This window comes from Notolepis coatsorum (assembly GCF_963971535.1).
Source record: "Notolepis coatsorum genome assembly, chromosome: 3".
Taxonomy (NCBI): Eukaryota; Metazoa; Chordata; class Actinopteri; order Aulopiformes; family Paralepididae; genus Notolepis; species Notolepis coatsorum.
Genome location: NC_140167.1, coordinates 117,590,161 through 117,605,062, shown reverse-complemented (window position 1 = coordinate 117,605,062; position 14,902 = coordinate 117,590,161). Strand labels below are relative to the sequence as shown.

General features: G+C 41.7%; 1 protein-coding gene across 1 annotated transcript in view; it reads right to left on the bottom strand.

The window, feature by feature from the left end:
* Window positions 1-14,902, bottom strand: part of LOC311225967 (ephrin type-A receptor 6-like) — a gene marked incomplete at its 5' end in the record, with an annotated part of 450,657 nt that overhangs the window by 53,873 nt on the left and 381,882 nt on the right. The window contains 2 exons of the mRNA XM_084311353.1: window positions 8,420-8,629; window positions 8,990-9,051. Coding sequence (XP_084167479.1) covers window positions 8,420-8,629; window positions 8,990-9,051 — 272 coding nt within the window. The remainder of the gene's footprint in view (window positions 1-8,419; window positions 8,630-8,989; window positions 9,052-14,902) is intronic.

Below are 14,902 nucleotides of genomic sequence, written 5' to 3'. Positions count from 1 at the left end.
TTTCATTAGACAGACCAGCGCGGACCTTTAATAACATGTAATTTAATTGACACAAGCAATGAGCTAACGGTAGCTGCTGACCAAGGTATCCATTAGGATTATGCTAAGCTAACTAGCGATAGCTGCTAACCCTGGTAAACGGTCAAAGCGGACTCCACAAGACTAGTTCCATTCGTGAGGAAATGGGGTGGGTTATATTGACAACGCTTGACAACAGCAGTTTAAACATAACTTCATATTTATTAGTTATTCGTTTCTGTATATCATTCAATTTCCATCTCCGTGTGTCTCCATCTCCATCTCTTCCTGTTTACATTCGAGTGTGACGTTATCACCTCTCTTGTTCATTCTCGCCCCCTCTCTCTCTCTCTCTCTCTCTCTCTCTCTCTCTCTCTCTCTCTCTCTCTCTCTCTCTCTCTCTCTCTCTCTCTCTCTCTCTCTCTCTCTCTCTCTCTCTCTCTCTCTACATTCAATGATTTAAAGTAGCCAAACGTTACAGACAGTATAAATACTAACTGGATAGTTGATGATATAAACATTTAATTTCATTATCTGAAATATTCTAAAATCATTAAGTCTGCTATAAGCCATTATACCTTTGTGTGTGATTATTATTTTCTCACAGTAGGGTGTGTATATATATACATATATATATATGTGTGTGTGTGTGTTTGGCTAAAGAGGATAGAAAACACAGTACTGTGTAAAAGTCTTAGGCACCCAAGAGTTTTTATATAAATTGTCTTAGATGTAAATAATTTCTTTTATTAGTGTGTCAGTAGACTACTCTTAGTACATTTTCATTAAATTATTTTTTAAAGCATCTTCATGGTTTAATAATGCAAACATATGTTGCAGGGACTTATTATAATCATCATATTGGCGTGACTGTATGCATCAAAGGGTTAAATCAAGCATTTTTAAGTGATTTAGAGGAAATGTAAAAATATCGCGATATATATCGTGTATCGCGATATAGCCAAAATATATCGCGATATCATTTTTGGCCATATCGCCCAGCCCTAGTTTGCCCTGACTTCCCTGTCGCGTCATTACTCTGTTCTCCCCGGTCCCTTTCGTGTTTTGCTCTTGTGTTCGTCAGCCGTTCGCTGAACACTTTTGTAAGTAGCATAACTTATCTTGTTGAAGTCTTTATCGCTCCTTGTCACGGAGGATAATATTATTTAAAGTGTTTATGATTTTTAGGGCATTTAGCACGTTTTGGAGACTTGCCCTCTCACTTTGTTTTTGAGCCACTCGTACCGAAATTAAAGGAGCAGTGCTCAAATTCAAGATCCTACACCTGCCTCCTGTCTATCCTCTGCTTGTCTGCGCTTGGGTTCTACTCTGTCCACCACTGTCATGCCACCTCCTAACACTCTCCCCAACCACCTTCATTGTATACTTGTATGCCGTGACAAATAAAACTCTTGACTTGACTGAGAGCACCACAAACTGTTTTTTTTAAATGTGGACTCAAGACCTACCTTTTTAGAAAGGCCTTTTATTAGTTGTTATGTCTTATCATTATGTTGTTCTGCTATGTGTTCTTCCTTTTTTTATATATCTATTTTTATTTAATTCTTTTTAACTCTGTAGCACTCTGAGATTCTCAGGAAGGTAGGATGCGTTACAAATGAAATGTATTATTATTATTATTATTATTATTATTACTGTAGAACATGACATCTCAGCCCAACCATCCACCAGCGCTGCCCCCCGTCCACCAGCGGTGCCCCCTCAGCCCGACTGTCCACCAGTGCTGCCCCCCCCATCGACCAGCAGTGCCCCTCAGCCCTGACCATCCATCAGCAGTGCACCCAGTGCCCGTGGCAACACGATCCAGGTGATGCTGGACAGCCAGGAGAGGGTCGCCGACAGCCTGGAGAGGGTCGCTAACAGCCAGGAGAGGGACCACGGTGGTGATGGAAGCGCTTGTGGCCACCCTGGCCCAAATAAAAGCACAATTCCCTGACACCCTTGTTTGAGTATTACTGAAGTGGTGTGTTTAGTTCTTGAGAGAAATTGCAAACTGTATCTAATAGGGGTGTAACGGTACGCGAATACGTACCGTACCGCCTCAATGTGGTCCTCCGGTACAGTACGCGCTGTGCACCGAACGATTGCAACGGTACGGAACCTTTTTTTGCGGAACTTAAATCCCCCCCCCGTCCCAAATATAACGTGCACAACTAACCGGATGTTGTTTGTTCATCCCACGCAGCGCGCAGCTACACTGAACGATAGCGGTAATTCAGCATAGCATATTAGCCTTAGTATGGCAGGTGCAATACTAACTGACCAGCCAGAGCTAGAAGATGCTCCCACAACATTCAAGTCTCCCGTTTGGGATCATTTCGGATTCCCAGTTAACGACAGTAATGGACAAAGACGGGTGGATTGCACTAAAGCTACGTGCCGGCTAGCCCCTTTCGTGACTGATGCAAACCTTGCATCACAGTCACGAAAGGGGCTACGTGCCGGCATTGTTCAACTTTTTTGCGAACTTTATCAGGCATTTTAAACGGCATCACCCAAATGTGAATGTCACTGGTACACGGAAGAAACAGACCCTAGTGCAAACCCAGCTCCCCGTGGCATTCAAGCAGCATCTCGCTATTAATTCAGACCGGGCCACAGCAATAACAAACGCCATAGGTGTTTTTATAGCAGCAGATCTGCGACCATACTCCGTTGTCGAGAACACAGGGTTTAAGCACATGTTAAAAGTAATAGAGCCCCGCTAACTAGTTCCCTCTCGTCCGTATTTCAGCCAGCAAGTCATACCAGCTCTGTATAAACAAGCACACGCTACAGTTGTCCACGACTTATCCAAGGCATCTGCTATATAATAAACTTCAGATTTACTTGAAGTGTTATTAGTAGGTTACAGCAGTAAGCCTTAGTTTGCTCAGTAAATTATGGCCAATTCGTTTTATATTGTTTAATACAGTTAAATAAATAAATAGATAAATGAAAAGCAATTTTTTGTTTTGTATCCCCCCCCCCCGTACAGAAAATCATACCGAACCGTGACCTCAAAACTGAGGTACGTACCGAACCGTGGATTTTGTGTACTGTTACACCCCTAGTATCTAATAATAGTGACAAAATCAAGTGAGTCAAATTCATGTTTAAAGGCTATATTCACCGTACATCCGTGCAATTAATTGCTGTCGGACTTGGACAGCACGTCTGTTGTCCGGGAAAGATGAGCAGTGGAATGTTTCTTCACTGGCTCTTACAATGTATACAATAAACAATGTAAATAATTACAAATAAAACCAACAATAAATAAATAACAATAGAGAACATGGCAAATATAGCCTATATGAAAGGAATGGGGTGTGCTAAGCGCAGAATATAGATGTGTCCATTCTATTCCACTATTGGGTTTAGTTATAATTAATTAATGTATTCACTGTCATTTGCAGTGTTGGTGTAGTGCTTTTATTTATTTTCAGATTCCCCCCATCTTTGACAGTGAATAACACCGTGATGCTAACATTGACCAGACGGGAAAAATTCAGCGTCAGAGCTCATTCAACACCCATCTCTCCTGTCCTCTTACCCCTTCGCTATCCTCTTCTGCCCCCCCTCTCCTCACCTCTCATCTTCTCTCTTACTCTCTCTCTCCTCTTCTCTCATCTCCCCTCTTGCCCCCCCTCTCATCTTCTGTCTTACCCTCTCTCTCCTCTCCTCTCCTCTTCTCTCTTACCCCCTCTCTCATCTCCTCACCCCTCTTCTGCCCCCCCTCTCATCTTCTGTCTTACCCTCTCTCTCCTCTCCTCTTCTCTCTTACCCCCTCTCTCATCTCCTCTCCTACCCTCTCTCTCATCTCCTCTCTTACCCTCTCTCTCCTCTCATCTTCTCTCTTACCCTCTCTCCTCTCCTCTCTTACCCTCTCTCTCCTCTCCTCTCCTACCCTCTCTCTCATCTCCTCTCTTACCCTCTCTCTCCTCTCCTCTCTTACCCTCTCTCTCCTCTCCTCTCCTACCCTCTCTCTCATCTCCTCTCTTACCCTCTCTCTCATCTCCTCTCTTACCCTCTCTCTCATCTCCTCTCTTACCCTCTCTCTCCTCTCCTCTCTTACCCTCTCTCTCCTCTCCTCTCCTACCCTCTCTCTCATCTCCTCTCTTACCCTCTCTCTCCTCTCCTCTCCTACCCTCTCTCTCATCTCCTCTCTTACCCTCTCCTCTCCTCTTCTCTCTTATCCTCTCTCTCATCTCCTATCCCGACCTCCTCAGTCTGTCACCTCCCTGTGTAACTCTAACCCTGACTCCTGTGGAGCAGAAAATGACAGACGGACCTGTGAATGCAACATTTCCCACAGTGACCCCACAGTGACCCCACACAGTGACCCCACGCAATCCTGTAGAAATGGAGGTCACAGAGGAGTCCCGACAGATTTATAGAACAGCAATGGACTTTTCCACTCAACAGCCAGCGAGTAGCCTGGTCCATCAGAGGAATGAGAAGTGACGGAATGGGGTAAAACGAGGCCACAGGGGCTGAGAATATTATTACAATTACAGAATATTGTTTACGGAATATCAGTCTTGTATAAAATGCGGCCTAAAAGGTACTGTAAATTTAAATATAGTTAACGGGAGGGGATTAATAAGCTGTGTTATTATAGATTTGGTTTAGCTGGGGGACACCTGACATACAAACCGGAAATTTACCTAGGCGATCGACGTCCTATACCTGGGATCTTTCAGGTATAGGACGCTATTTTCAACCCAATTGTTCATTCATTTCACTGCAAACCGATCTGATCAATATATCACCCATACTACATAAAGCATTTACTGACGATCACGGAATTATAAACGACCCCCCCCCTTTCATCCGCGCATGATGACGCATAACGTATAGGATCATATACAGTTGAATTTTTTAATATAGCGTGTATCGGGAATAAACGGCAATTGATAATCTATATATGCGTTTATGCCTATAACTCACGTTCTATGAATTACTGCAGAAAACGATAAAAACATACTTAAATTCTAGAAGGTATTTTTGTATGAATCTATGAATGAAAAAGTATAACAACTACATCCTGAATGATAGATAATCGATGTTGAATGGGCCATAGTAATGTCAATTTAGCAATACAATTTAAAAAGTTATAGCCCTGCAAAGAAGGTGAACATCTCCATAGGCTTAGAGTGGTGGCAGTGAGGCTACATTGATGGATATAACCGTGGCAGGGAATGTGTTAAGGGGGCATTTTTTATGTTCCTGCCTTGATACGAGCTCATACTGTATATCCTGTTAAGCATCGACGGCCCGACGGCGCGCACGTCACGGCACATTTGCCCTCGTCTGTCGGCTTCAGGCTGTGTTATTGCTGATCAACCAACACATTGTTAGAAAGCTAAAATGGCCGCGAAATGTATTGGACTGGACGGCCATTTTGGATAAGCATACAGAATTATTACCAATACAAACATGAGAAAAACATGTAAAACACACATTTTCTGTGGGATTGTTGGACCAGTACTAGACGACTTCAGGCTATGGACCCATTGTGTTTTCCAACTTATACTGCTCAGTTGGAACCCTTTTGCAGGCATCCGTTTGCAGATGTAAGTAAACAAAACCTTTATTTCAGTGTGTTCAAACCTCTGTAACCCTATTACATTAGCACAGTGATTCTTCCTGTTGTGGAAGAAGATTCAGAATGTTTCCTTTCAAAAGAGACCAGTCTCATGCATGTGCTATAAGTGGTTCAAGAATAAATCTCAAATTACTTTGGGTATGCAATCGACAGGCGTTTTATGACAAACTAGCCCCATGCTTGTCCGATGGATAAGAGGATATCAATCCTTTGTTCTATTATGCTTTTCCACTATAGATATATATGGTGGCCTTTTTGCACCAAATAGTGTTTTCCATAGATTTCCAGTATATATGGAAATGTACCATCAACACCTGCTGCTTTATTATGCCATAGTCTAGCACAAGAAGACAAGAAGACGAGAGAGAAGTCGCTCTCATCAAGAGAATGCATGATGGAACGATGAAGGGAAATGTCATTCAGTGTTAGAGCCAGCGGCATGCTTTCCTTAACATTTAGTAATTTCGCCTTACCCCCGTTGAATGCCACCACCCACTTCAATGATAGCGTTGTGAACGCATAATCTCTGTTTTAAATTATGGCTATGTGTCTAATCTGACCGTCGTTTATCGATGACTTGTTTGCAGTCAACATTGTCGAGACGGATTGTTTTTTAATCGGTTCATTTCCGTTTTATAGCATTTTGAAAAGCCCTCGTTTTTCAGGAAAATATATAGATTCCGTGATAAACGCCCTTTACTGGAATATTCTGGCATACAATTTTTTTTTTAAATTTTTCGGCCTATTTATGAATCGTTTTCAAATAAACTCTAGATTATCGATAGTAGGTATATGTGTACTTATGCTATAGAAGCGATCTGAAAAATATATTCTCTCATTTCCTGATCAGCGCGCACACACACACACACACACACATGGGGCACACGCTGATATATAGGTCAAAACAGATCCGATTACCCCAAGACTGGTAAAATAAATTGCTTACCTCTGATCAGATGTTATCCAAAAAGATTATTCAAATTCCTGATCGCCATTCCAAATATCGATCGCGTTTATTGATTCAGCGTTGGGTACTGTAAATATGTATTCCACGCGTTCAGATGCCTCGCCGGAGAAGTAACATGAGGAGGCTGGACCCCCCCCATCAGTCTAAACCAATGGCGTGCAGTTACACAGGGACGATAGGGGGCGGTATTTTCCCAATTGAGCTCAGAGAAAGTCTGCAACACTAGCGTGAGGCTCGATTGATGAAATATGAATTAAAATCGCTAATAAAAAAAAATACGACAAACAAACGCTATATAGCGTTGCTGGCACTCAACTGGCGGCATGAACTCACGACAAAACGTGTCCGTGGCACTCAAAGTGTTAACTACAGAACAAATTAAAAGTTATATTTAACGCATTTTACGCAGCACTTTGCTCTCATCTGTCGGCTCCGGGCTGCGTTTCGCCGATCAACCAATACATTGTTGGAAAGTTGAATTTGCCGCCTTTCGATCGTCACCTCACTCAACCTATTGCGTGATTCCATTCTTGAGTTACAAGACGAAACATCCGGCGAGCGCCATTTGACAAGCCGTTCAGACGAGTGACCACGTCTGGTTGTGAGCTATCCTGAACTGACCAGTGACCGCTGATGGTGAAAATTATTGACCACCGTTGTAGCCAAGGAGCGTCTGGTCCGAAAGCGATCCCAGACGGGCGCTCAGAGTGGGTGAAGGTTTTGTTTTGTTTTGACTCGAGAGGCAAAATAAAGGCAGTGGACGGCCATTTGGGATAATTACACTGAATTATTTGCGATACACACATTACAATTTTCTGTGCGATTTTTATAAACTTTGGACCTGTATGACTATAAAACTTCAGGCTATGGAACAGCTGGAACTTAAAAACAGGCATCTGGCAACCACTAAACAATAAGAAGGCCCGGAAGTGTTCTTCCTCCATCAGCTGAGAAAGTTCAGGCTGCCGAGGACCATGATGGCTCAGTTTTACACCTCCATCATCGAGTCCATCCTCACCCTCTCCATCATCACCTGGTTTCCTGCGGCCACGGTCAAGGACAAGACCAAGCTGCAGCGGGTGATACGCTCAGCGAAGAGGGTGATCGGCTGCGCCCTTCCCTCCCTCGAGTCCCTATATTCCACCAGGGCCTTGAGGAGGGCTAGGAAGATCATGGCAGCCCACCCGGGTCACGGCCTCTTCACCATGCTCCCCCACGGCAGGCGACTACGGCTGCCCAAGACATTAAAAACCCGCCACAGACTCAGTTTCTTCCCCTCAGCAGCTCGCCTAGTAAATGAGTCAGGTGTCCCCCTGCTCCACCTCCCCCCCGCTATGGGGAGCTGCTAGGGATGGGATTTTATACTTTATTTTGCACTGACAACATATCATTAGCCATTGCACTTTATTGTCTTGTCTCGTTGTATCACTGTTTTGTCCTGTTTTGCAAAATGTGTTTTTTTGTAAAACATAATGGCAATTAAAAGTTATCTGAATCTGAATCTGAATATATATATTATTACAAAAATTGCTGCACTTTGTTAAAATTGCATTGATCTGACTGTTGGTCTGTGTAGTAGCTAATAAACAAGATTTTGCTGGCTAAACGTGTGTATAATGTATATTCATTAATTCACTCGTATACCAAAATCCATTTGTATTGAAAATGTGTGCTTTTCGCATCAAATATTGATATGCGTTTTAAAATGCGATACATTTCGATTAATTAACTATAAAGTCTCGAATTAATTAGATAACATTTTTTTTAATCGAGTGCCACCATTCATTTTTTTATGATATTGATTGAAGAGGTGGCTGCCCGCTTACCGTGGTGGTATAGGCGGCCTCCGGGTCGTCCTCCAGGACTCTGGACAGGCCGAAGTCGGACACCTTACACACCAGGTTGCTGTTGACCAGGATGTTTCGAGCCGCCAGGTCTCGGTGGACGTAGCCCATGTCTGACAGGTACTTCATGCCCGAGGCGATGCCACGCAGCATGCCCACCAGCTGGATGACGGTGAAGTGACCGTCGTGTTGCTGGGAGGGACGGAGGGAGAAGAGGAGAGAAAGAACCACAGTTGAAGTAAGTCTTTAAGACGTTTTTTTATCCCGGAAGGACGTGTTCCGTGATTCATCCTATGCTCCTGGCCTTGCCTGCAATCACACGGACTACCGGTACCGCAGTTGTACTAACAGAAAATTATGGAGTGCATAAATAAAAATGATCTTTTCGTGCATAAGAAAGAGAAGAAAGAGACATAAAAGAGAACAGTAGTATAGTAGAAGTATAAAGCTGAGAGGGGATGGGGAGATATATCAGATGGAGGTTAGAGATGGAGGTAAGACGGGAACACAAGGATTGGCTTGTCTAAACGTTTTTTCCATCGCAAAACTCACCCTCAAGAATGAGTCCAAGGATCCGTTTTCCATGTATTCCACCACGATCATCACAGGCCTGCCTGTAAGCACACCAACACGACAGACAAGAACACCATCAACAATACTTATTTATTATTACATTTCTTTTACAAACTTGTTGAGCACGGATACTCTTTTTCCAGCCTCTCCCTGCTTCACACTCGCACACTTCACACCTGCGGAGCTTGCCAATATACAACCACAGTCTGACACTGTTGGCCACTGAGCAGCTCCAGTGGAGCAGCTGGGGGTTAAGTGCCTTGCTCAAGAGTACTTCACAAGGGGGGAATTGAGGGATGACTTCCCCTCCCAGATATTTTCTGCCGTTCCGGGAGGTTTGAACCAGCGGATTGAATCAGCAACCTTCTGGTCACAAAGCAGCTTGTCTAGCCTGCAGGCCCCTGCTGAGAGGTAATCTAGTAGTAGTAGTAGTAGTAGTAGTAGTAGTAGTAGTAGTAGTAGTAGTAGTAGTAGTAGTAGTAGTAGTAGTAGTAGTCATAGGCGCCTGGCCTTAATTAAGAGCACGCGGAGCAGCTGCTCTCCCACTATTGAACTTGGGGGAGCAAGGGTATGATCTTGCCCCACCACTTTTTGATCATATGAAAAATATGATATACCCCCCCCCCCCCCCCAACATATAAATCTAACCATAACTACGTAATTTCAATCAAATTAATAATACGCAATGACACTTAATAACAAGTTTTTAAGTTTCCAAAGATTGCGAACCCCCCCCCCCTGCCCCATTATGGTTTGATCCAGTTCCTCCCATCTCCAGCGCGTAGACCTTGGAGCTCAGCACAGCGCTGCAGTCTGGCTGCAGGTAGGCTGAGTGTAAATCAAAGCCCACAGAGTATGTCATAATATTGGTGGCAGGCAGGCAGGCTTTTCCAGTAAGTTGTTCAAATAAAAGGATTATGTTAGACATAAGTTACTATTGAGTGGTAGTAGAACTTCTACGGTTCTACCACGCAATACAATAAAAGTGTTTCACGGTCCCGAATTGCGATCTGGTCATACGGTTTCCTCGAATAAATAATAATAACGTTTCCCTCTCTGGTTGGCGTTAGCTTTAGTGTTAGCCGCTAGCTAACGTTATCTAGATATGTGGTGTGAGCTGGATGACGTTGACTTCATTTCCAAACGTTAACGCTATCTATATGGCAGACGAGCAGGGCCGGATTAACAACGGCCGCGGCCCGTGGGCCTATAGTGACGAGGGGCCTCCATTTTTTTTTTTTTAACTTTTTTAACTTTTTTTTTTTTTTTTTTTTTTTTGATCGATGTCATGGTTGTGCACTGCAGACTCAGGGAGGAGGCAGAGAAGGAGAGAAAGAGACACAAGATTTACAGGTAATGGAAATATATCTTTTTTCTCTTTCTTATTAAAAACTTGGCCTATTTGAAAGGAGATTGATTTAATAAAAATGAATGAAATCAATATACAGTGTATATACAGTATAATATATTATTATTATAGTAATTGGCTATCATACTGCAATATAAACTGAGTTTTATAGTGAAAAGAGCAGCTTTATTGGTCAAGATTGAAGGCTCTATATTGCAGGAAATTGCACGTACAGGTTCATTAAATTAAAAAAAAAAAGTCTGCCATGGAGGGGGTCGTGCCTGTCAAAAAAAAAAAAAAAAAAAAAAAATCTTGCACCCCCACTTTCAACTATAACTAGGCGGCCATGGAGTAGTAGTAGTAGTAGTAGTAGTAGTAGTAGTAGTAGTAGTAGTAGTAGTAGTAGTAGTAGTAGTAGTAGTAATAGTTTTATTCAGTCATCACACACAATATAATATGCACAATCATTCCAGACTGTCAACGGTCTTTGATCTCTGTTGCCAATTTTAAGAAGCTCTGTAAAACCCACCTCACGCCCGTCTTTTTAACAAACCTATTATGGATCCGCTAAGATTGTATTTCAATCAAGTTGATTGAAAGGTGCTCTATAAATAAAGGTTTACAAATATACTTAATGACTTAATTCGACTGAAACTCTCCATGTCTTAGTACTTAGTAGGTGCTTACTGCCTGCCAAATGTAACCGTTTAACCCCACATGGCAACGACAAAAGCGTAGAACCATCGGGACCAAGGAGCAAGTAAACCCTGGCTCACGTCTCCCTGCCTTCAGCTGTGTTTGTGGACAGAACCAGAGCTGCACTGCCCCTCCATACAGTGAAAAGCTTGGTTCTGTATGAGCCTCCTGAGAGTGTGCTTCATACAGTAAAAAAGTAAAAAGAATAAAGACCAAACACTATACTAAATATATAATATACAAAACTAAGGTACAAAATGCAAACAAAATGCATAAATGCAAAAAAGAGGTAGAGATGTAGTGTTATCTAATACAATAGATTAAATATGGCGTAGTGTTAAAAAGTGTTTAAAGTGAATGTTAAAGGTGAATGTTTAAAGTGAGTGTGTGCATGTGGATGTGTGTACAATGAATGCTATATTAACCCTGGTACATTAAGTCCACCTATTCAGTGTGCAGACTCTATTGCTTTTCTCCATGCATGTATTCTGTCCAGCACCTGTCAGATGTGTGTGTGTGTGTTCTATTTTTACTACACTGCTTTATTAGACAGTGACTGACAGGTAATCATGGGGAGGGAGAAGGGAGATTACATGCAACAAAGTTAGGCAACTCAGGCAGGATTCAAACCTAGGAAACAGTAGCTCCCTAGCCTTGTGAGCCCTGTGCTAGGGATGCTCGATATTGGCTTTTTTACCGATACCGATATTCCGATATTGTCCAACTCTTAATTTCGATACCGATACCGATACCGATATCAACCGATACCGATATATGCAGGGTTTCCCCCCCAAAAAACGGAATAATTTCAGGTAACTAATAATTTCACTGGATGCATTCAAAAGGCTTTCTAAATGTAAGCATTATCTGTGCAAAATATGATAATTAAAAAAGTAAAAATTAACATTACATATCTCTTGTTGTTGAATTAAACCAACATGCATACTTTTGACAATAAATAAAATAAGAATTGGTTATTACTTGCTTGCCTGGGTAAATAAATGTTAAAAAAAAAAAAAAAAAAAATTTACCGATACCGATATTTTCCGATATCACATTTTACTGCCGATATCGGCCGATAATATCGGTCGGCCGATAATATCGGACATCCCTACCCTGTGCTCATATTTTATATGCTCACATTTGCTTGTATGTTTATATCATGTGTGTGTTTCAGCATCAAGTGTCTGTTTCAAGTTTCAAGTTTCTTTAATAGTTGTCATACAGAAGTACAGAATACTGTGTGTGCATGTGTGTGTGTGTGTGCTGTTGAGAGTGGACAGTAATCCGCAGCAGGCTTAATTAACATCCTGTCTGATTAGAGCCCTATGTCTAATTAATTAAATGACCACCGTGATCTAGGGGAGGAGGAGGAGGAGGAGAAGGAGGAGGGCTTGCATAGGGTGATGAAGGATTATTATCCAGGCTGGGAGGATTAGTGCAGGACAATGTTGTGGATATACTGATGAGGAGAGGGGGGTTACCATGACCGGACCTTACTTTATTTGAATGGTAGTTGGGCTGGTAAGTTTTTGCTGATATAGCAGGGGACACAATGCTGGTTGCCTAAAGTAAAGTAAGTAAAGTAAACGTCAATGCAAATATCTCACAAAATGAGATATGAAATTTGAGGGAATAAAGTAACGATTAACAAGTAAACGTTAACTCAACAATTCTCTCCAAATTAACTTGAAAATAAAGTGGGCGTTTTGGTTCGAAAGCTACAAGCAACACAACACAACAGCACTCTCTAAATGTTAATGCTTCTCCACGGAGGACCCCCTGCAGTGCTCCAGATTGAGTGGTTTTACAGCCAACAGTCAGCCTGTGTGCTGCAGTGCAGTAAACACTTGTGTAACGTGTGAAAACCAGACTCAGTGACTCCATGGCACTCTGAATTCATAATGCGAAATTCAACCATAGAATTTTTTTTAAATGGCTTCCTTATGAATTAAGTTAAAGGAAAAAAACTCCAACATTTTGGGAAATTAGCTTATTTAACATCTTCCCTGGAGTTAGACAAGAAGATACATACCTTTTTTGTCTCTGTGCGTCGTGCATTTAGCTTTGGGAACAGTCGCTCCGTTAGCGTAGCTTAGCTTCATCACTGGAAGTGAGGGAGGACAGTAGCCTGACGTTCCCTACAGGTTTGTTGATATTCTCATTCCTTCAAAGGATCCGAACCGATTGAAGTTTATGGATACCATGACTTAAAATCATCTTACCTTGACGATTAAAAGCCTCCCTAATTTAGAAAACAGTAATCCAATGGCTGGTATTGATAATATAATACTAACTGCTGCACGCTCGGAGCTAACTGGAGCTAACACAGAACAGGATGGTAAAGCAAATATAATGACTTCCTTTCTGGGGTTTTCAAAATAAAAGTGCGATGTTTATAGCAGCGGAAAATGTTTATTTTGTACATTATCTAACGTTAACACGAACCTAAACTAACTTTAGGTTAGTTGTAACGTTAGTTTAGGTTCGTGTTAACGTTAGATAATGTAAAAAATAAAAGTTTTCCGCTGCTATAAACTTTTATTTTGAAAACCCCAGAATGGAAGTCATTATATTTGCTTTACCATCCTGTTCTGTGTTAGCTCCGGTTAGCTCCGAGCGTCCAGTAGTTAGTAGTATATTATCAATACCAGCCATTGGATTACTGTTATATTTCGTATCTGGCTTATCGCGTCCCGCTCTTAAGCCTATTGAGATACCCCTTATCTCCTGTACCTACTGTACTCCACCACGAAAACAACTTGTACACCCACACCTGACCGGGTCCCGCCTCTATGGAGGCGTAGCCTATAAGACCATGGCCATGGTCACCAACACACCCTTCCTCTATTTTCGTTCCATCATATTGGATGCAGTGCACCTTATGTAACTAGTAGTATGAAAAATATTGGAGGAATTGCGTAATGTTGAAAGCTTTATAATATTTTATTTTCAGCTTTTATAGTTTCACAAACACACATCAAGACAAATCACAAACACAAAGAAAATAAAAAATAAATAAAAAGAACACAAACAGTATGTTGCCAGACACTGTCACATCAATGAACAAACATACACCATGTCATAATTTATACACTAAGGACGCAAGGGGCTGATTCTCTGACATATATACACACATTACATATATACACATACATATACACATACATATATATATACATATATATATATATACACACATACATAGTAGTGTTGTCAAAAATATCAAAAGATCGACACATATCGATTCTGAATACCCAAAACTGTTTCAATACTCATTTCCAGAAATATCGACACCTAATCATTCATAAAAAAAAAGAAAAAAGGAAGTTGCATTGTTCACTTCAATACCCGCAATAGTACAGCAGTCCACACACACACATGTGCATTCAGTTAAGTCGGAACATGACTGCAATACAAACAGTTCAGCCCGTCAGGCACATGCAACACAGACCAGTGTTTACATCTGTCTGCCTGAGAAGACACCATGCTCTGCAACAAAAACGATTGAAGTGAGATGAACAGTTATTTCCAAATGTATGATCTAAAGATAAACCAAGGGTTTCAAAAGTGCCATATCTATCCTCTCCTACAGTACCAGAGAGAAGCTGAGGAGAACCAACCAGCAACAGAATCAAAAATGGTATCGAACATCGATACCCCCCAAGGTATCGCATCGAAGCTCGAAATTCCACTATCTTGACAACACCAATACATAGTACAGAAAATACACAGGAGGACATTGAGAAGCACTTATGTTCTAGCTAAGCATTCCAAAAAGGGACCCCATATCATTTCAAATTTGTTCAAGGTCTCAGACCTACTGTGACGGATGCTTTCCAGCTGCA